The 23,822-nt window shown below is 42.3% G+C and overlaps 1 protein-coding gene across 1 annotated transcript in view; it reads right to left on the reverse strand.

Moving 5' to 3' along the window:
* The window catches only part of LOC308306273 (proton-coupled folate transporter), a gene marked incomplete at both ends in the record, with an annotated part of 161,396 nt that overhangs the window by 98,061 nt on the left and 39,513 nt on the right, over positions 1–23,822 (reverse strand). The window contains 2 exons of the mRNA XM_080751173.1: positions 4,216–4,393; positions 22,673–22,809. Of these exons, the coding sequence (XP_080607299.1) occupies positions 4,216–4,393; positions 22,673–22,809 (315 nt within the window). The remainder of the gene's footprint in view (positions 1–4,215; positions 4,394–22,672; positions 22,810–23,822) is intronic.

Genomic DNA, 23,822 nt, shown 5'->3' on the forward strand with positions numbered 1-23,822 from the left:
AATAAAAAGTACGGCATGACATCACAGGTCATCTCACATTCTGGTGAGTGCATGGGTCCCTGGTTATCCGAAGCCTCGGACACTTGCGGCTAGCTGCCTCCTCCACCCCAGCCTCCACTTTTGATCAGTGCTTGGTCTAAGCTCAAATACTTAAGCAATATGACACAAGAGGGTGTGCAATATCGTCAATATATTCACGCCTGCGTTGCCTCAGGAACGAGCCCGAACGGCGAACTCAAGGATCCACTAAAGTGGCAAAATATGGTGATATTGCATGTAACTGGTAATTGAGTACTTTAAGCTAGCACCTCCGGTGGGGATGATCATTTTTATCCTATAAAATGGATTCACATTGATTGTATCACTATTGCTCTGAAGAAGGCTTCGTGCCGAAACGCATCAGCGTTCAGAATAAAATGGAACATAACATCTGAGCGTTACATGCTCCTAGTTATCGTCACGGTCACATGATTGTTTCAACCAATCAGTTGTATAATTGTGATTAGGCCTATGTCTGATTAAGTTACGTGTCATGTATTGCTATTGTTCTGCTATTGTATCGCTATGGGGGGGGGTCTTGCTTAGCATTCCCTGATTTAGCTTAGCATGCTCAAAAAGCATGCACAAAATCCAGGGAACATCTCCAAACGCGGAGCCCTTCAAGCGCCAAGATTAACTGTATTCCATTTATGCAATAAATGGTTAAATCTAGCCTGCTTCCAGACCATAGACCCAGCCCACTCTCAGAGTGGACTCTTTCTCTGGTCTGGAGCTGAGTACATGAATCGGGATTTATTTTCGGCCCGTCCAATGAGCGCGGGGGTGGGGATGGGTCTAACGAATATCCAATCCGCGCAGCAGTTGAAACGATTCAAACGAAGTTCACACACAAAGGCAGGCTGATGAAGGCACACACACACACACACACACACACGTGCGCGTGCTGATTTCACCAAGCTGTTAATGTTGATTACATGTTTCTGGTCGCAGTTCTGTGTGGAAGCAGTCACTGGCACAGACAGAGACACACACACAATCACACACACACTCCGCGACCATCGCTCAAAATAGGCACAGTTTCAGACTACTGCGTGAGCTGAGTCTGAGATCAGGCTAGGTTAAACCTACTTTGACGTGAGTGTTCCTGACTAATACTCACATTCTACTATACTTGTGGGGACATTTGGCCCTCACAAGTATTAGTAAAGTACACGCACGCACGCACGCACGCACGCACACAATTCTTTTAAGTGTTATACGGTTTGGAAAAGATGGATTCAAAACACCCTGTGATTGTTTTTCGGTGAAAGAACATTGTTGTTCACACAAGGGTGTTTCTAAGAAAACCAAAACACCATTATGATATGAATGCAGCGAAGAAATCACTGGTGTCAGGAAAAAAAAACCTGTATCTCCATCTTTCAACTTTTGATGTTTTCTGGAAAACCTATGTTTCTATGTCAGTGGTGCTCCAACTTTGTCATGTCAAGGACCCCCAAAATGATATGTATTTGGCCACCGACCCCCATTTGAACATACTTTGTTCCAGGAACCCCGAGAAGCAAAGATTTTAGTTAAAACGTTCACTTTAACCCATTCAGGCCGGGTACACATTTTAGTGTATGGGGGGGCTTACAGTACATGTACAGTATGTAGCAACATATTTGTTTTTGTAAGCTAATTTCTGATTTAGGCCTAACTAGACATATATTCAAAGACTTGCATGTACACTTTCTTGATTTTTCAAAAATTGCAGCGGCATGAAGCGATGCACTGTGTGCTTGTATATCTGCTATGTTTTAACAGCCAAAGTATGAAAGCTTCAGCGTTAGTTTATGCAGGACACAAGAGTCTAGCCCCGCCCAGCTGCAGTCAGCTCTTTTCCTATTCCTCATTCACAGATCAGCTGGTCATTACGTCACACTGTCATACTCCAATCAAAGCTCTCGTTCAGTAGGGAAGGCTCCTTTAATACGGCTCGCTTTCTCTACCTATGTTTGGTTATCCGAAGCTCAGATACGTGCTGCCAGCTGCCTCCTCCACCCCAGCCTCCGCCTTTGATCAGTCTGGCATAAGCTCTAATACTTGTGACTACGTCCGTTGATTTAAAGAGGTGGTGCCATAGTTTTGTACTTTTTCTGTTTTTCATGTGTCTATGAGGTTCACAGTACTTCATTAGACCCCCTGGTGTGGTTGTTATGAGCAATTATGTATTCTCTCAGTATTTGAGGTTTTTACCTGGAGGCTGCCACCTTGTGGGTCAAAAGTGCAGGTCCAAAAACACAGATACAATTACATCATATAATCATCCCCTCCCCTTTTACCATTCACCCAACACTGTAGGTGTGGCTAACTTCAGCTGGGTCACCACCCACCATGACAACCAGGCATACTCAATGAACTGGTGGGTGTGGCCACATGAACACCAAATTTTAACTCTCTCTGTACACTGTTTTTGGAAAAAATCTTCCTCCTATAGTATAATCATAATAGCTGATAATCATGTTTGGGGGGGGGGGGGGGGGGGGGATCATGGCACCCCATCTTTAAGTTATATGTCAATGTAATGCTATTGTTCTGCTATTGTATCCCTATGGGGGTCTTGCTTAGCGTTCCCTGATTTTGCCTAGCAAGCATGCATGTTCAAAATTCAGGGAATATCTCCGGACTTCAAACATAGCAGATCTACAAGCTCGCTGGAGCCCTTTAACGCCAAGATTAACTGTATTCCATGTATGCAATAAATGGTTAAATCTACTTGGATGTGAGTGTTCCTGACTAAAAATAAAAAAAAAATTCATTTCCTGTGGCAATGCAAGTCACGCATCACTTCTGTGATTTGTCTCGCGTAGCCAGACAACTATTCCACAATCTCCGAATGCTATGTAGCAGGGGTCTTCCACATTTTCAGGCCAGGGACCCCCAAACCGATGGGGAGATGGAGCAGGGACCCCCTACCTTGTAGGGTGGGGGTGGGGCTACAACATATTGTATATTTATGTATTTGTGTTTCATGTGTATACACTTTATACATGCATACATTTTATTGTTTATTCAATGCTATGCCATTAAAATAATATATTCATATATTCATGCTTTTTTATTTTAAACATGCATGTACAAGTGGCCCTACCACTGCCATTTATAAACATACCTTATTAACTGAGAACCAATGTTGACCAATTTTTTCTTTCTCCAACAATTTTGGGGACCCCCTGTAGTACCCCTGCGGACCCCCTAGGGGTCGCAGACCCCCTGTTGAAGACCCCTGCTATATAGAGTCTGAAACTACACCTCCCGAAATCCGAGAAACGGAAGCTGGCATTTCCTTTCACGAAAATATATTTCAAAAGATCATTTCTGATATATATATATATACATGCTAGATTTATATTAGGATGTGCGCTACTGTAAAAACGAAACAGAAGTTTGGAGGAGGCTTCACATCCGCTTTATCGCTTACTCATGATCAGAGCTTACCTTCTCCAGACCGTATGACGGAAGCATTTGCAAATTGTGAGAGGCAACAGTCTGCCTCCGAGAAGAGACTACTGCCTTGTATTCAAGAGACAAGACAAGCATATTTTCCATTTCAAGCATGCTACAGTTGTGCTCGAAATTATTCAACCCCCTCTGACAAATGTGTTCATTAGTGTAGCCACTGTTCCTTTGACTTAGAATGTGTGTGAATTATGCTCAAAACGGTACTTTTTGGAACATTCTGTGTCTTTGCAATTGTTTTACGTATATCCTTTTTCCTTTTTTGTACAAAGCAATAATCTCTTCTCTGAACTTCTCTGACCATCCTTAGATTTAGCCATGTTTCTAACTGCTCTAATCACGGTCAACAAGTCAACAAACTTCTAGTCAAGCCAGATTGCACATTCGATGCAACTATTTAAGCCCTTGATAAGTCAATTGCAGTTGATTACAGATGTTTTCAAGTGTTGAATAATTGAAAGTGAAAGTGGCGTTGAAAGTGGCATTTAGCATTGAATTTGGCAAAAAAAAATATATACTTTTGTTGAGCTATTTACATTGTTATTGTATTATTTATTTATGTTGTCAGTTTGTGAATTTAGCCAATAAACCAGATTTGCAGATGGGGGTTGAATACGTTTGAGCACATATCTAGCTGTGTGTGTGTGTGTGTGTGTGTGTGCGTGTGCGTGTGCGTGTGCGTGCGCGCGTGCGTGCGTGTGTGCCTCTCCTCACCCACGGCCACCAGGTTGTTGATGAAGGTGCAGGTGATGAGCAGCAGCAGCTTCAGCCTGTCCCGTCCCGCTCTCCTCTTGAAGACCACGCTGAAGGACCTCCTGGCGTGGGACAGCACGCCGGCGCGGCCGTCCCCGTCACTCTCCTCGCCGTCACCGTCACCGCCCGGGGTACCGCCCTGTCACACAGGAAACAGCATGGAACTGTTTAGCAGTGGTTGAAAAAGTACGTACGGGTCTTTCAGTCCGAGTCTATCAAAAAAGCAACTGGTTAACCCATTTAGGCCTAAAATGATTGAATGCTTTAACTATTGAAAAATAGCAGATATACAAGCTCACAGCGCGGCACCGAGTGCCGCGCTGCGAGCTTGTAGATCTGCTATTTTTTTAAATCGTGAAAATTGGAATTTTGACCCGATTCTATAAGTTATTTTTAGATGATGTTTCTATGTCAGCAATCTGGCCAGCCATCGTCAAAGAAAAGGTCCTTTTCCACTTAACTGGAGCTCAGCTAGTCTGTTCTTGAGAGACTACTATGTCAGTGGTTCTCAAACCTTTTCATGTGAAGGACACCCAAAATGATATGTATTTGGCCACGGACCCCCCATCTCAAAATATTTAGTTCCAGGCTGGCAAACCACAACCTCCACTCCTGATTTCTCACATGCCCCTCTTCTAGCGCCACCATGAGGTTGCTTTTTGCAGACTCTTATCTCGGCCACCGTTGCCCCTATCCATGCCAAACTTTGCACACAAACCACTTAACCATGATAGATTCATTAAAAACACCCATTGTTTTTTTCTGGTGACTCATACTACCCTCCTAATACGTGAGCAGGCCGTGTTTTTTCTAACCTTTTTCAAGAATTATTAAAAATAAATGAAAAAAGGTTATCGAAAAAACACGGCCTGCTGCATGTATTAGGGGGGTAGTATGAGTCACCAGAAAAAAATAATGTTTTTTTTTTAATGAATCTATCATGATGTTACAATGGGTGTGTATGGGGAGAAGCCCTGGAGGAGCTAGGGGCTCTTCAAAATATAGTGTAAGTGAATGGCGGCGCTCTACAGCCAAAGATTACCAAAACAATGGCATCCCATGTGTTAAAGGTAGGGCAAGGGATTCCATTAACTCAAATAATAACAAAATGGGTCTATGTTCTGATAGTATACTAGTTAGTATAGAATGATTGGTCCATATTTCGACTTCAGCCTTATCTCCTAGAAAAAAAGCTCAAAAACAAGTTTTCCTCCAATCAGGATAGAGTGGGGCCTTCCGCCAATCATGGTTGAGTGGGGGCGGGCCTTACTCACACCAAGGCCTGCCCCCACTTGATCATGATTGGAGGAAGCCCCCCGCCTGTCACCTACATGAAAACTGAAACTGAAATATAGTTGAAATCATTCTGCAATGAAGAAATACAAGTAAATGCCCGGAATTCTAAATTCACTTGAGTAAAAATACAAAAGTATCTGTACAAAATGTAAGCAGAAAAGTCTCATTTCACAAGTTTTCAAATGTATGCGAAAACTGGAAATACTCCAGTAAAGTAAAAGAATACCTCAAAATCGTACTTAAGTTCAATACTTGAGTAAATTTAGTTTAATACAATACATTTACTTTAATACAATTATGAAATACAATTTACTTTACGCCACTGGTATTTATATAGGGAGGCGACGACTAATCCAACTCGATCGATTTCAAGGACCACTTACTTCACCCCTTTTCAGCCCGTCTTGAATGAATAAATGAATGAATAAATGAATGAATGAATTTGGTGATACAAAGGAAAGAGCACACAAGAGCACTTCTTCCACGCATAGACGCATACAGCAGACACAACAAGGATAATAACACAACATAGCTCCGAGGCTTAGTTCCATTGTGGTCCACAGAGAACACAGAACAGTCACCACATGAAAGAGACAAATATAAAAACACTATGACACAAGTGGCAGCTTCAGGCAGCAGCAGCAGCAGCATTACAGTTTACTGGCAAACAGTCTACAGCAGTGGTTCTCAACCTTTAAAGGCCGCGACCCCTAAAATAATCATATTTTAACTGGGGACCCCCCCACCCTGACGAACAGTAAGCATTGAGGAATCACATTTTGTATAAAACGGTTCTATTGTGAAAATTGTGAAAATATTGTGAAAATAGCCGATCTACATGCTCACAACGCCTTTGGGTCCCGACCCACAGGTTGAGAACCACTGGACTACACACCTTCACACATTTTAATTTACTCATTTAATTGACCATCCAAAACAAGGAGTCTTCATTATAATTGGTGCTAATGCCCATTATACGGTGATCTCAAATGGACCATTGCGGGCCTCTGACTCTGAGAGTGTATACAAACGGGAACCAAATGAACTCTTACAGGTCGGTTAACCCGAGGGCCTGCATTTAGGCAATCCAGTCCAGTCTAGTCCTGTCCAGTCCAGGGCAGTTTTGGTAGTTAGACTGCAGCTTTATCTGGGTGCGCAGCAGGCCACACAACGCTAAGGGGTTGTTTTAAGCCTCTGAATTAGTAGTCATGACTGTGTTTTGGTTGTTACGTGAATGAAACCAATCAGACTGTCTTCTCCCATTCCCTTTAAAGACATTGTGCCGTGATCTTTCCCCGGGCCCATACAACATAATCATCAGGTATTATGATTATACTAGGAGGAAGATAAAAAAAAAAAAAAAAAGTGTACTGAAAGTGTTCAAATTATGTTTTTATGTGGCCACACCCACCCGCTCATTAAGTATGCCTGGTTATCAGGTGGGTGGTGACCCAGCTGAAGTTAGCCACACCCACAGTGTTGTTGTGTGGTAAAAAGGGGAGGGATGATATTATGATGTCATTGTATCAGTGTATTTCAGTTGGGCCTTTTGACTCAGAGGCTTTCAGCTTTCAGGAAGTAACCAAAAATACACAGGGAAGACATATTTGCATATTATAACCACACCTGGTGGTTTATTAGAGTAGTGTTAACTCCATAGACACAAACAAAACAGAAACCACGTCTTAGCTGCACTTAAAGGAGTCGTTCAGACCAAAACACATATAGGGTTAAATCTGTCTTTTATCATACCCCTTCATTCCTGTTTTGGTCAATTTTTTTCATAGCTGCCCCTGTTGCTAGATTTCAGCTGCCCCTGTTGCTTGATTACGCAGGCCCTCTCGTAACTAACAGAGTAGATAGTCTTTATTCTAGTGCGGTTATTTCTTTAGCTTCAAAGTTAGTATTTCTTTATTGGATTGTGTCCATTGTGTACAACGTCCTGAGACCTGTTTTGACCTCAAAGGCAACCTTACTTGTCAAACGGCTTTTGCTCTGCGCCAGAGCAGGGAGAGGAGAGCCTAGAAAGGGAGGGGAGGAGCAGGGGATCTTCTTGTCTGTTTGACAAGTAAGGGTGCCTGTGAGGTCAAAACAGCGGTTTGGTTGGTCTCAGGACGTATTCTTTGGCACGGACACATTTATCTGTGTACGGACATATTGATGACACCTGTGTTTCAGAAAAATGCATGAGGAGTTGCTTCTTTTCACCTGACAGGGGGAATTTCCCCGGTTTGGACGTAGTAGCACGTGGAAGGAACACAATATTCCAACCAGTTCCTTTCCCCTCCATCGGGTGCCCGGCTGGCCAGGGGGAGGCAATATAGAGACCAGGATTACTGCATGTTTTTGTGAGGGTATCTACCCTAGGAGACACGGGGAGAACATGCAAACTCCACACAGATAGGCCCTTTTGCCAACCCCACCTAGGGTGGTCTTAACGCTGTCTGTGAACACATAGTGCAATTGTGTGGAAAGTAAACAGCCGAAGGTGCCTATTCTCCTGTTCTAAGCTTGTTGCAACTGCATAATAGCAGCAATAATCGTAAAATAAATAATATAAGAGAAAACTCTTTTTCACAGATGTCACTTGTGCTGTTTGTACTGAAGCGTTGGTGCAGTTCAGTACAGTATTGTACACGGTGAGTCAGTGTGTGAATGGTTGACCGCTGCCAGAGGGCTAGCAGCAGTAACTGACGCGGAAACACCTTTCAGAAAAACACATTTCTGTTCCATTAAAAACAATACCGGACACATTGAGAAGTCATTGAACTGCTATAGCTTTAAGTCCAGCAATTTCTGTGTTAGTTTACCCTTCAAAGCTGACTTCAGCACCAGGAAGTTGCAGAGAAAGTTGCTGAGTGGGCAGGCCGTGAGAAGAGATTAAAGGACAACTTTGGTTTTTTTTTACAACAAGGGTTCATATTTTAGATAGTCATTAGAGAAAAGATGAGTGTTAAAATGTTATCATTTACTTCTTTCTATCGTTTTAGTGATTTTAATTAATTTGATTTGCATGCCTGCAAGTGCCTAAATATGTCTTTTTAGACACAATAAGCCCATTCCCAAGATGTACCACAATCTTTCATTTTTGCAGATGTGACTAATGGGGGCTGGTGAAACAAATAAATTACCTGTTTATTGTGTCTAAAAATACATATTGCCCCCACCCACTGAACTCAAAGTACCAGTAGAGCCAACTAAAATTGCTAAAATAATAGAAAGCAGTAAATGAAAACATTTTAACACTCATCTTTTCTTTTCTCTAATTACAATCTAAAATATTAACCCTTGTTGAAAGAAAGAACAACGTTGTCCTTTAAAGAGATGGAAAGAATTACTAACAAATTGACAAACTGTGAAGATGAATTTAAAAGAAACTGGAGTTAACGGGTCTCAGTACATGAATAGTAAAAGTAGTTTAGGAGTACTACAGGAAAACCTGGATGAATTTATTAAGTGAAGAAAACTTGTAAGCTACTATGAATGAATAACATGTATTGTATGAACCTGCAATAAAGTATATTACATTTAAAAATGTACACCTTTCAGTCACCTTTGTGACTGAACACCTTTCAGACATATTGCTGTTCCGCTGGCCTAGCGGTCCAGTCACCAAGGCTCCAAAGTAGCCTGACAGTCGCAGGTTCGAGTCTCGGTTTTCTGACAGCCTTTGCTGCATGTCACTCCCCATCTCTCTCCCCATTTCCTGTCAGACTACTATCCTATCAACCAGTAAGACTCCCTAATCGGGAGATAAGCGACCGTTGGTCGCTTATCTCCACAAATAGGCCAAAAGTTTGTTTTACCAATTATCAAGACATACGGGCAGTTGACAGTTTGCCATGGTTACTCATTGAAGTTGAATCTCCATATATGGAGATAACCTACGCATCACACTAAGTCTGACCTCACCAGCCCATATTTGGGCATGAGCAACTTATGTCTCCATATATGGAGATATGATGACATCACACAGTCCTCAGCCGATGATGTGGCGTGATGTCATACAATACACAAACGAGCCCTACAGTATAAAGGGGCAATTCTTGCCAGGAAAGAAGCATTTCTTCGACTCAGACCTTATCGCCAGGGTTGGCTTATAGCAGCTGTCGGTAGGACCATATATGGATTCTGTTAGTGTGGATCTCCTAACAGGGCATCATCTGGGATACAATCCCTTTTATGCCCATATATGGAGATCCCTAACAGAATCCCTTTCATGCCCATATATGGAGATCCCTAACAGAATCCCTTTTATGCCCATATATGGAGATCCCTAACAGCATCCCTTTTATGCCCATATATGGAGATCACTAACAGCTAACATAATCCCTTTTATGCCCATATATGGAGATCCCTAACAGAATCCCTTTTATGCCCATATATGGAGATCCCTAACAGAATCCCTTTTATGCCCATATATGGAGATCCCTAACAGAATCCCTTTTATGCCCATATATGGAGATCCCTAACAGAATCCCTTTTATGCCCATATATGGAGATCCCTAACATAATCAATTGTATGCCCATATATGGAGATCCCTAACAGAATCCCTTTTATGCCCATATATGGAGATCCCTAACAGAATCCCTTTTATGCCCATATATTATGGAGAAATCCCTGCTCTGAGTATCTGACATCAGTGTGATGTCACCTGTTTATGCCCATATATGGAGATCCCTGCTCTGCGTATCTGGTTGCTATGGTAAACAGTTGGTTGCTAGGGTAAAAAAACATGGTTGCTATGGTAAACAGTTGGTTGCTAGGGTAAACAGTTGGTTGCTAGGGTAAAACCATGGTTGCTAAGGTGGTTGCTAACGTACACTAACAGACCAGCAACAACAGACTGTTGCCACAGCAACGTACACAAAGGTCTGCTGTGTACACATGTGGTGTGATGTCATACTGATGCGGAGATATGAGCAGGGCAAAGGTGTGACGTGTGACGTGTGACGGATGGACGGACGGCCGGTGGAGGTTTTCATAGTAAACTGCTCCCTGACGGTCGCAATAAAGGCGTAAGAGCACACCTGATATAAGCGAGTCATTGAAATTCTAAAGCCATGTCTTACTTGAGTTATTGTTTTATTTGAGTTGTTAAGTGAAACATCAAACCTCGGTTCGAAGTGAAGCGGTGAACTTTTATTCTATGTGTTCTAGAGTTAAGAACTCTGTGATCTATACATTCTTTATATTCTGAATGAATTAATGATTTTATCTGGAGGGCCGAATTGTCATGTGAAGCTTGACCAATCCTCAAAGTATCCAATCATCAGACCGGGACGGACACTACACACATACGTTCGTACGGACGTACGTACGGACGGACGGACGGACGGACGGACGGACGGACAGACGGACGGACGGACGGGACAGGACAGATAAAACCTGTTCATTCTGGACTGATATGACCATGTATGGACATGGGACACACATTTTGTTTTTGAAAAAGCATATTCATTCTGGACTGATATTCTGGACGTACGGTACAGATAAAACCTGTTCATTCTGGACTGGAATGACCATATATGCACATGAGGTGACAGACATTTTGTTTTTGATAAAACCTGTTCATTCTGGACTGGGATGACCTAGCCTGACACTTCAGTCCGCACATCACCCCCCCCTGTTGGTGGGTGGTTTGTAGTGTGGACTGAAGCTGCACATATTTTATTCTATTTCGAGCGCGCCTGAAGAGCGGGCGAATTGAATGGGCCAATCAGGGTTGTATGCTTGGGGCACGTGAACTCTATGCTCCGGTCCCAGCCCCCTCCAAACAGAGCTCTTGAGCTCACGTGAGACTCGCTCGTGGACTCTGATTGGTGTCCTCTGCCCACGTGAGAGTCTAGTGGACTCTGATTGGTCCGTGAAAACTGTCATGGCGGAGTCAGACTCGACTCGTATTATTTTAATAAACTATGAAATAGTGCCGTTTCCTCACGTTTTAATACCATTTTGCACTAACGTAAACATGCAGACATATAATATGTTATGAGAAATAACGTATTTTTGCAATGTCACGCCACGTCGCCGTCGCGTGTGTGTGTGTGTGTGTATGTGTGTGTGTGTGTGTGTGTGACGTCAATAGGCTTTAGCCCGCCCACGCCGAAGTAGAATCTGCCCTAGTAATCTCAGACTCTCCCGGAGTGAAACGTAGTGAACGTAGTGTGAGATGTCTGGCGCTCGCAGTCAGGCAAGGGATGACCATATATGGACATGAAACACACATTTTGTTTTTGAAAAAACCTGTTCATTCTGGACTGAAATGACCATATATGGGCGTGGGACACACAAAGCCACTCATTGGAAGCGGCTTTCACCGCTTCAAAAATTGAGAAAGGTAAGAATTGTGGCCAAGAGTGGTGGACAACGTACTCAACCCTAATACTCTCCACTATACACTATAAATAAAGGCAGAAAAGCTCAAAAAGATATCTTAAAAAAAGAAAGAGCTCGGAAAACAGTTCTCCGTCAGGTAGGTTATCGTGGGCCAGAAATGCTCAAAATTCACCAATCAGGATGGAATATGAAAAATCAGACAGAGCCGTCTTGATCACAATCACATGACCATAGTTCTCTTTAATGCTGCCTTCAGGTATGGCATGGAAAGAAGGCCACAGTAAACCACAGTAAAAACTAGCATTCATGGTCTGGAGAGGGCACTTTTTATACAGATGGATAAAAGGGCAGGGGCTCAAGCCCCCTTTGATGTCTAGGTGTGCACGTGCGTGACCTCTTTAAAGGTTTGAGAAACACTGCTATACACCGTAGGCCGTTTTGGGAGTGAGAGTGAGTTGGTTTAAAATCATACTGCCAACATCTCTGCCTTTTTGCAAAGATTTTCTCTGTGTGTCCCCCAAGAGGCACGCTCCAGTCTTGGAGGACAAACAACATGGAACTGGTAAGCCTCGCCGTGTTTGAACATCCAGACACTTTGAAACTCTGTTTTTTTGGGGGGGGAAAAAGATCTGTAATGGTCAGTCCTGGCACAGCGTGTCAACCCCACATCCCAACAAGAACGAAAAACAAGAACATAAGGTTTACATCACACCAACGAGTCCACACTGCTGCTGGGGGATGATTTGAACTTTCTTCTTTCCTTTTCATCTTTTGGTGCTGACATTCTTCACAGCACCCTTCAGAAACAAACCACAGATCCTTTCAAAACAGGGGGTGGGGGCCTGGGGGGGTTCCCTGCCCCTGTAGCTGAACGGATCTTTTTCAAATCCCGGCTCCTGCTGTCAACATGTCTAAGTGTCCTTGGGCAAGACACTGAACCCCTAGTTGCTCCCTAGTGAGCTGTTGGTGCCTTGCATGGTTCCACCGCCATCGGTGTATGAATGTGTGCGTGAATAGGAATAGGATAAAGGCGCTATATAAATGCACCATTTACCATTCACCATTTAACTGACGGACAGACCAGTGGCGTCAGTTCAGCACAAGCTATAGGGTATGGTAGCCTTACATTAATCCTCTCCTGTAGTAGCTTCTGCTTTGATGACGTCTATGGCTACAGGAGAGTCTTAACGCTTTGACAGACAGGTCGGGAGTATGGTCTGCAAAACTGCTACTGTGGCTCTACACATGCATACATGCGAGACATATCTTCCGTACAAGTTCTGCAAGGTGTATGCGACTTGTACGGTAGCCTTGTTTAATGTATTAGTCCGTATTTTTAAATAAAATTCGTTTTTACCAAGTGTACAGCTTTTCCTCGTTTGCTACAATGTTAGCTGCAACAGCGCCCGTTGGTGGCTGGAAGCATTATTCCGTATACACATACGTCATGTCCTTGTATGAACGAATGGGGGAATGGATGAACGTCACGTGATAAGTGCAGCCATCTTTAACCAGACCAGAGCTGCTCGATTTGGAAAAGACACACACTTGGTAAAAACTCATTTTATTTAACAATACGGACTTATACATTAAACAAGTCTACCGTACAAGTCGCATACACCTTGCAGAACTTGTACGGAAGATATGTCTCGCATGTATGCATGTGTAGAGCCGCAGTAGCAGTTTTGCAGACCATACTCCCGACCTGTCTGTCAAAGCGTTAAGACTCTCCTGTAGCCATAGACGTCATCAAAGCAGAAGCTACTACAGGCGAGGATTAATGTAAGGCTAAGGGTATGGCAAAGATGGGAGCAAAAGGTTTTGTCAGGTTTCTTGGGCTGGATATGGTAGCCTGGAACAGTCGTTCACGTGCAGCTAAACTTGGCATGTTAACAATTAACAATAATGCATTGCACCTGTGCAGCTGACCTGCGGAACCTGGGAATATACCATTTTGTCAAGATGGGGAGAATACAAGTGTGGAGAATATAATTATAATACCTTGTTAAATTGACCATTTTGTAAAATTTTGCATTTGTGGTTATTTTATGTATGAATGAATGAACCATTGTAAAGCGCTTTGAGCACTTTTGAAAAGCGCTATAAAAATGCAATTCATTATTTTACTGTAAATTAACAACATAATAACCAGCACAGATAGACAAAGAGACATTCATGGATTTATATTTAAAAGTAACTTGTATTTTTCACCCTGGACCCAGGTTATGGCAGCTGCATACCCCTGCAATACCCAATTGATACCCCTGGGACGGACGGACGAGATGACAGACGATCAGTGGTGTTAAGTAACTAAGTATATTTACTCAAGTACTACTGTAGAAGTACAAGTTTGAGGCATGTTTTACTTAAAGGACAACTTTGTTTTTTTACAACAAGGGTTCATATTTTAGATTGTAATTAGGGAAAAGAAAAGGTGAGTGTTAAAATATTTTCATTTGCTTCGTTCTATTGTTTTATTGCGTTTACCGCGCTAAAATGTGGGGCATGCGTACGCATGGGGGCATGCGTACAAGTGGCTAAATATGTCTTTTTAGACACAATAAGCCAGCAGTTTCTTTATTGTTATTTACAATAACACTTCTATTCCCCATAAGTCACATCCAACCATAAAAGGCTGCGTTGTATTTTGGGAATGGGTTTATTCTGTGTAAAATGACATATTTAGCCACTTGTACGCATGAGCCCAGCCATTGAAATAAGAATCTCTAAAACAATAGAAAGAAGTAAATGAAATACTTGTAACACTCATCTTTTATATTCTTTAATTACAAAATAAAATATGAACTCTTGTTGTAAAAAAACAAAGTTGTCCTTTAACTGGAGTATTTCCAATCTTCAATTTTTTTTAATATCTACTCAACTAGGCCTACATCTCAAAGGCAAATTATTGCACTTTTACTCCACTATAATTATTTGAAAACCTTTATTACTAATTACTTTGTAGGCCTGCTGTAGGCTGCTGATTCGGCCTAGGTCTAGACCAAGCGGAAAAGGTACTCAGATTTTTTACTTAAGTAATCAATAATGTAATATAGAAATACTCTGTTACAAGTAAAAGTCCAGAATTCAAAATGTACTTGAGTAAAAGTAAAAGCACTCATTATGCAGAATGTCCCATTTCAGAAAATTTTTGAAATGATTTGAGAAAAGCAGATCTACAAGCTCACAATGTGTCACATCGCGAAAATTGTGAGCTTGTAGAGAGGCTATTTACAAGTTGAAGACGGACTACAGAATAATCATACAAGATTCTCTTGTATGATTCTCTCGTATAGTTTATTATAAACATGAGATAATCTTACACAGTAAAACAGCCCCTATAGAGGGTATGCATGTGACATCATCATAAAACTATGCCTAAACTCAACCCTAACCCTAACCTTAACTCTACTACTGCCAGATTATTTATTTATTTATTGGGTCTGGTGCCATCAAAAAGCGGCTTACCTTTGCGACGTTATAGTAGATAGACAGACATTTATTTATTTATTATTATTATTATTTTTTGATTGTGCAATAGTGCACTTTGGTCTGCCAGGCAGCAGAGGGCGGCGACATGCAAGACTTAATGTGAATTTGACTGTTATGTGTTGCTGTACATTCAGACCAGTCACTGGCCACAGAGCCTCACGGCCAGAGGGAATCAACAAGGAAGTGAATTGGTCTCCGTTGATGTTAACGCATAATGGATTTTTTACACCATCACCGCGGAAAATGTGTTTACAGTACACGGCCGCGCGACCCCTCATCAGCTTACAGTCATCAGACGAGGTAAACGAACGAGCGCCGTATTGGCGCGCCGCGGCCTGAAAAATTGGGGCGAACAGGAACGTTCAAAGCAGAATAAGAGTTAACCTCAGTAAAACTATGCCTAAACCTAACCCTAACCCTAACCACACCCGGTGCGCATTTCCGAACGCACCCTTTGATACACTCTGACTGAAACCCCAGCAGAAAACACTCTCCCAGACGCATGCAGGCAAAAGTCTGCCGCCTCGCCTGCCGCGCCAATACGCCGCTGTTCTATTATTCCAGTGTTGCCGCACAGTGAAAATGTTCTCCCCACTGGGGGAAATGGATGTGCAGCGCGGCAGCGCGCTATCCAGTTGGTGTTACCACGCGGCACTTAAGCGTTAGTCAATACCGTGACGCAGTGCTGCGCAGCTGCCCGCGTCCGGTGTGTGTTGCCCTTAGCCACTCACTTTGCCACTTGATTTTCCATTCACTTTATGCATGCTCATAACCTTGTCCTTTCCACAGTATCAGCAGAGAGAAACTGAGAGCTCAGCTAATAGTGATTTGGGTTTCTAAACTACAGTATGTCACTTTGGAGAATGTTGAATGAACGATAAGTGGTTTTCAAAGTTTGATTGGTAGTTAGGAACCAAATGGACCCTTAAAAAGAACGTACAAATGGAACAAAATGGACCCTTAAAGCGCATGCAAATGGGCCCTTAAAGAGTGGAACGGAACCAAATGGACCCGTAAGAGTCCATTTTGTTCCATTTGGCATGTGAGTGTGCATGGGAGAGAGAGAGATTTTTGCAATCAGGCCATTCATATGGGACGGCCGGGTACCTATAAAAATATATATAGTCCATATAGCTTAATATGTGGGATGTGGTGCTAGTACTGCTGCAGTGTGAACTATTTGATGGGTACTACTGGGGGTCTAACGCATACGTTAGCCCACCCACCCAATATCACCCGCAGCCGTCCACGTCTGACATCTGGATAGTGCCAGTAACGAGTAACCGCCTGGAAAAGGGAGCAATTATTATACTGTAGGCTGAAGATTGTATTTAATGGATTTCTTTAGACGGTGAAGGCATTGCCTCGTGGGTCCATTTTGCACTCAGAGTTAATTAACAGAGAGGACTGTGCTGTCTGCCTAGGGCACTCAGACAGAATCAGACCCTTGTGCGACTCTCAGGGCTTTTCACTATGTTTTCCAGCTCGCGATCCAAAAGAGAAATTCTGTGTCTTTTCCCGGGACCCTGACTCACAAAAATACATTCACGAATTAACCGCTTAAAGTGGAACAAAGTAACTTTTTTATATGTAATTTTGATCCAATATGGTAGAGAAGTGATTCTCAACCTTTTCAGGCCGCAACCCCCAAAATACCGTAATTGCCGGACTATAAGCCGCAGCTTCCCATGTTTTGAACCCTGTGGCTTATATAAAGATTTTTTTACAGCTAATGGCCAGTTAGTTTGTTTTACAATTGTCTTTAAGAAGGATTTATATATATATATATATATATATATATATATATATATATATATATATATATATATGTATATATATATATATATATATATATATATATTTATACAGCTAATGGCCACCAGGGGTGCTCTAGCGGGAAGCAGGAGGGACACCTGCAGGTTATAGTCAGATGCGGCTTATATTTGTAAACTTTTTTATTTATTTTTTTATTTAGCTGGTGCGGCTTATATTCAGGTGTGGCTTATAGCACTGCCGAGCAGTAAGAGTTGAGGCATTACATTTTGTATAACACGGTTCTATTGTGAAAATTGCAGGTCTACATGCTCACAACGTTCTGCCTCTAAAATTTTTGCCTCTGATATTTGACAATTCGGCCAAACCCTAATCCTTGGCCTTGGGAAAACAAGTATTTCCAGTAAAAATGCAGGAATGGTAGAGGAATGCCTGATGTTTTGGAATGGCACAACTGTACAAAGCGAATGTTTAGGCCAGGGGCATTCAACTAAATTGTTCAGGGGGCCACATTTTCAAAAACGGGCCGGGGACGACTGACAATGCCTTGTGCAGGCATATCCTATCTGTAAAGAAGAGGCAGCACTATATTCCTGAGAGGTCAAAACAATCTCTGCACTTTCCACTGACAATCAGTCTGCAATGGTGGAAATTAACTAAGTACATTTACTAAAGTTTCAACCTTGTGAGTTTCGGCTCTGGATTATTACACAAACGCGCACGCGTGTGTGAGTGTGCACGCAACACACACAGACACATGGCGCGCGCGCGCACACACACACACACACACACACACACAGTTATTATTATAATTAAAAACTTGACCAGCAGAACTTTAATAGAATAGATTTTCACATTATTTGAACGTCCTGACATCGCTGAAATGCTGTGGTCACAGTTAAACATGAATCTGCTCAGGAGGCAGCAAAGAGTCACAAAATATCATTATGAAGATAAATGTATGAGCAAATGAATTAAGTGTCAAAAGCACGGACGCGCACGCACGCACGCACGCGCGCACACACACACACACACACACACACACACACACACACACACACACACACACTCTCACACTTTTGCCCACATATTTTCCTCAGAGAATTATAATGTGCAACTCATTTATGGGGCCCCATAATTTATTATAAATCTACCACCTGAGGGATCGTTTAAATTGTGGCTGTCGGGTGGAAACCTTGTATGTCCAACACGGTTATTTCTTTTCGGGAAATGGAAGGGAAAGAATAAATAAGCCGTGTTCCAATGGATCCGGTACCTCGGTATTACAAGTTCTTGTTATTAAAGAGGTGGTGCCATAGTTTTGTACTTTTTCTGTTTTGTATGTGTCTATGGAGTTAACATTACTTTAATAGACCCCCAGGTGTGGTTATAATATGCACAGATGTCTTCCCTGTGTATTTGTGGTTACTTCCTGAAAGCTGAAAGCCTCTGAGTCAAAAGACCCAGTTGAAATACACAGATTTAATGACATAAAAATCATCCCCTCCCCTTTTAACCATATACGGCAACACTTGTGTACAGAAAGAGTTAAAATGTGTTTGTGGCCACACCCACCAGTTCATTAAGTATGCCTGGTTGTCAGGTGGGTGGTGACCCAGCTGAAGTTAGCCACACCCACAGTGTTGGGTGAATGGTAAAAGGGGAGGGGATTATTATATGATGTCATGATGTGTTTTTGGATCGGCACCTTTGACCCACAAGGTGGCAGCCTTGAGAAAGAAATCCAAAATACAAAGGGAATACATAATTGCTCATAACAACCACACCAAGGGGTCTAATGAAGTACTGTCAACCTCCTAGACACATGAAAACTAGAAAAAAGTACAAAACTATGGCACCACCTCTTACCACCTCTTTAATGAACAGGTGGGTGTGGCCACATACAAACATAATGACAATCTTTCTATCGATCACTGACCCAATCGAGACTTTATTCATGGGGTGAGTAATCCATTTATTTATTTTTTTCAAATTCCTAAGCCAATAATTTGAGGAGGCTCTTTGTGTCTCCATAGAGGGAACAAAGGAGACTCATTTCGTCTCCATATGGAACCACTGCCGGTCATAACATTATTGGCTCATATGCGACAAAAGCAATATTTATCCATGAATGGGGGCGATAGAAAACAAAGTAATTGTTTGGCTGAACTATCCCTTTAATTCGGTTGCAGGCAAGATTCATATAACTATTGATAAAGTGTTTGATGAAATAAAATACGAACTTAAAAAGGCTTGTGCAAAAAGTTATGATTGGGAGTTAAATTGACTCTGCTGGTTCTGCCCTCGCTGTCTGCGTGGCTTCTTTACCGGAGCACAGAAAGGTGAATATTTGATGTCAGCGCAGGACGAGCTGTGGCTGAATAAACGAGCCACATTTTATCAGCCTCTTCCCAGGTATACAGCCTGAGGCCACGGCGCTCGTTGGCATTCAGCGAGGATCAGCGGCGCTCCAACACTCACTAGATTGAAACTGTCGCTGGTTTGGGTGCAATCGGCGGTGTAAAGTAACTAAGTAGATTTACTCAAGTGCCGTACCTAAAAGGGATAGTTCACCCCCAAAACGACTTATTTCCTATCAATTACTCACCCCACGGAGACTTGAATTCATGAATATTTTATTGGCTAACAGTTTCCTCGATATTACTGGTAAAATCGCGCTCTTTCGAACGCCCGGCCATCATTTCGACCGGAGGGTTAACGACTCACTCCACAGAGGTTAGGGTTAGGGTGAGGGTTAGAGTCGGGTGTCAAAAAGATGACGTGTAGTAACAGCGACACGCTCCTGATATTACTGTCCCAAAATAAAAGGTCACTTGCCTTCTGTCTGTTAGGAAATCAATGTAGTGAAATATTTTGGCTAAATTAATATGCATTTTCTGTTTGTAAAGAGCTGAAAATACATGGAGATTGTAAAGTAATTAGTGCTATTCATAATACAACCATTTAACATTTATTGCACAATGAATGGTTGTTTTAATGATAAGCTAAAATATGATTGTGGCCACACATGCAGTCACTCACAAGTAAAACAAATTTGTCGTCTCTCGTATTAGAAAACACTCAATAGTGGGCTCGATAAAAGCCCGGCTCAATAAGCAAGATCGATAAGGTGCTCATTATCGATAAAAATTAACATGCTCCATCCCTAGTCATGCAGAGTTTCCATCCCATAGCAGGACGGTCAGCTGAACCATAAAGTTATAGTGCTCTATTTCGTCGATGCCCTAAACTTCTTTGCTTGTTTTTACTTTTTCTTTTTTACTATTTTGAAAAACATTTTTAAATAGTTCAAATAGCCGATCTACAAGCTCACCATGTGTCAGGGTAGATTGAAGTGTTTCAAAAATATATATGGTCCATAATACGGTTTTATACCGCTGTCTTTGGGCTAAAATTGAAACGATACACGATTCAACGATTCAAGCCAATTTTAGTACCACTTTATCTCATGGTTCCACCTCATATATATAGTCTCAATAGAATATAGCCTCCCAAAAAGTACCGCCCGCTTCTTGAGGGGGCCCAATAGGAAATGAGCCCCTTTGTGACATAAACAAGGGCCCGATGACATAAACAAGGGCTCGATTTCAAAAGAGTACTGTTCAGACATGCCCAAAATCACTGAAATGAAAGGCAAGGCTTAGATTTAATGAATGGGTTTTAACCCTTATCTCGTTTGTAACATTGTATGATGTGGACAGGCCATACCATCATTACTTTGCTTGAGTTAAACTGAATCAGTTAACCCAATACGGGTGTCCTTTTCAGGCTTTATTCCACTCCATTGCAAATTAATTGCACAATTATAACCAGTTACACAATCTAGAAATGGTGGTTTACAATGGTACACAAGTACATACAAACACTTGTTGATAATAGCTTATTGGCTTTCCTAAATCGAATGAATGCCAAATAATGAACTTTAACACTTATTTGACCATATTCAGACAAAAATAAAAAGAGACAAGACGTGACAATCAATACTTCAGAAAAAAACGTGAATTTGTACTTGGCATACTTGTGTATTAACACCACCAACTGGCTTATCCCGTTTGCACTGAAATACCTTCAACATCACAGAAACCTGACGTATGCCTAATAATTGTGTCTAAAACAGAACCTTTTTGATGTGTTTTCACTACTGACAATTTAAGAAATATTAGATCAAATCCATTTTACCTAAAAACACTGTGCTTCAAAGTTGAGAAATAACAGTGTACCACACCATACCAACGGAATTTGAGAAAAGTGACCCCTTTGTTCGGGAAGAACAAATTACGATCACTGCTGGGTCAAATAGCATAATAATGAACCGAACATACTCTGAGTAATGCCTGGTCCCTTTAAACGCAGGCCATTCCCAGAATCATTCATACGTAATAAAAAAGTAATAAAACCACAAGAAGCTATGACCCGCGTACCCACACTCTACGTTATATCCGGTGCAGTCCTGTAATACCTCTTCCAAGAAACGCAGAATTTAGGCCGCAAATAGAAAATAATCACCAAATTTCGTGGCAAATATGCCTTTAAGATCTAGTATAGGGACTCCGATTAATGGTCCCCCTGTTCATTTGCTTCCTCAAAAAAAAAAACTTCCTCCGTCGTACGCAACAAAGAGGAAAAATAGGAAAAAACACACAGCTCGTACACGGTCCCGAGTCCTTTGACAAAAACGACGCACAAATAAAAATCCTGCCTTCATAGTAAGCCAAAATAGAAAACTCACCACAGGAAAAATACCTGGCGTAGATTAGTACCCATATTAGAGCCCCACTATTTTATGACGTATCTTAGAGTCTATGAGTTCACCTATTTACTCAACTTTGTTGCTTGGAGAGGAGATGTTAAGAAACAGAGTAGCAGGCAATCAGGAACAGACAGGCAAAGATGTTGAGATGATTCCAGGTTTATTGTATAGATGTAGGGAGCCACAGCACAGAGCCGACCATCAGCCTCACGGCTTCCGGCGGAGAAGACCCTTCATACAACAATTTGGGCTTTCTTTATACTCTCTCAGAGTTAGCCGAGACAGACATGTTGATTCAGGGGTGAGATTAGGTTTACCATATGGTGGCCGAAGGGGCCTGTGGCCCGAAGGCCTTTGTTGACTGAAAACACCTTATCAATAGAACACAGCAGGGGACATTCCTACACAAAGACAGTAGCCTGTGACTGTTGCCCCCAGGTGAATGCAAATCGGCTCTTTTGGTGCCGTGGGGGACAGGCAGACAGACAGACAAATAACAGCAGTTCGGGGTACAAATGATCCGTACAATAAGTACACAAATATGTGAGATATGGTTTCACAGGATACCGCAATTGTCTTCATGCCTTTACTAGGTCTGACTTTATCCACCTTCCATGTGTCCGGCAAGGATTTCAGCCACTCCTGGAAGTTCTCGCGTTTCCGCGAGGCGGGTCTTAACTCAAGCCTGGTGGGTTTAGCTGGTCTTAACAGTAGGATAACAGTAGGATGACAGTAGGAGGACCTACCTGGTCTGGGGGTGTGGTCAGTGGTGCAGGGGCGGGGTCTCTCAACCAAACCAGGTTGTAGACGATGGCCAGGAAGTGGCAACAGCAGAAGCAAACGAACGTTGACAGTAAACCAGTGTGTTGTTCCAGATATCCTCCTGTAATGTACAATATACAGTACAGTAAACCTCCTGTAATATACAATACACAGTACAGTAAACCTCCTGTAATATACACCAGTGGTTCTCAACCTTTTCAGGCTGCGACCCCCAAAATAATCATAGTTTTACTGGGGATCCCACACCCTAAGAGTTGAGGCATTACATTTTGTATAACACGGTTCTATTGTGAAAATAGCAGATCTACATGCTCACAACGCCTCGCAACGCGAGGCGTTGTAAATCTGTAGATCGTTGTAGATCTGCTATTTTCACATTTTCTGCCTCTAATATTTGATAATTTAACCCTTCCAGTGCCAGCCCCTAGAGGGCGCCAAAGAATGCCAGGGTATCTCCCATAGGCGAGCGTATTAGCATCCGGGGACTCACATTGCAGTGACGCGCGTGCTCACGTTCGTGCACGTCATGAAAAGGTCCCGGATGAAAATGGCTACAAAATAGCTATTAGCTTTTTCTCATTTAAAAGATAATTTTTCGGCGATTTCGCCGTAAATAAACCTCGCGCCGCCTCCCTAAAAACACAATCCAGAGAAAATGACCTTCAAAGATGTGGGTTTGCATTGGATTCGGCGGCGATTCACGGCGGCGTTACTCGTTTACGGCCGGCCGGGGGGGCGGCCGGATCTCGGTCACTGGATGGAAAATTTAGGCCGGGGCTTCAGTAGGCCTCGGATCATTTTATTCATTTCATTAAAAAAGCTGCATTAATTCGGGATCGGCACACTGGACGTCGTACCGCCGGCGGCGCCGAACATTCGGTGAACATTGGGGGGCTCAAAAATGTATTTTAAACCATTTTTAATGGAATATATCGTCGGACCATGTAAAAGGGCTCGCTGGAAAGCGTAGGACGAGCCAGGACCACCCACGACTCTACAAGCAGCTCAGGGTAAGTAAAATAATAGAAAAAAAATTGTATTGGATTGAAATAAAGCCGAACTTGTTCGGGATCGGCACAATAAGAGTTAAGATGTTTAAATTGTCATTTTAGA

The sequence above is a fragment of the Nannobrachium achirus genome (genome assembly GCF_963921795.1).
Source record: "Nannobrachium achirus genome assembly, chromosome: 20".
NCBI classification, from domain to species: Eukaryota; Metazoa; Chordata; class Actinopteri; order Myctophiformes; family Myctophidae; genus Nannobrachium; species Nannobrachium achirus.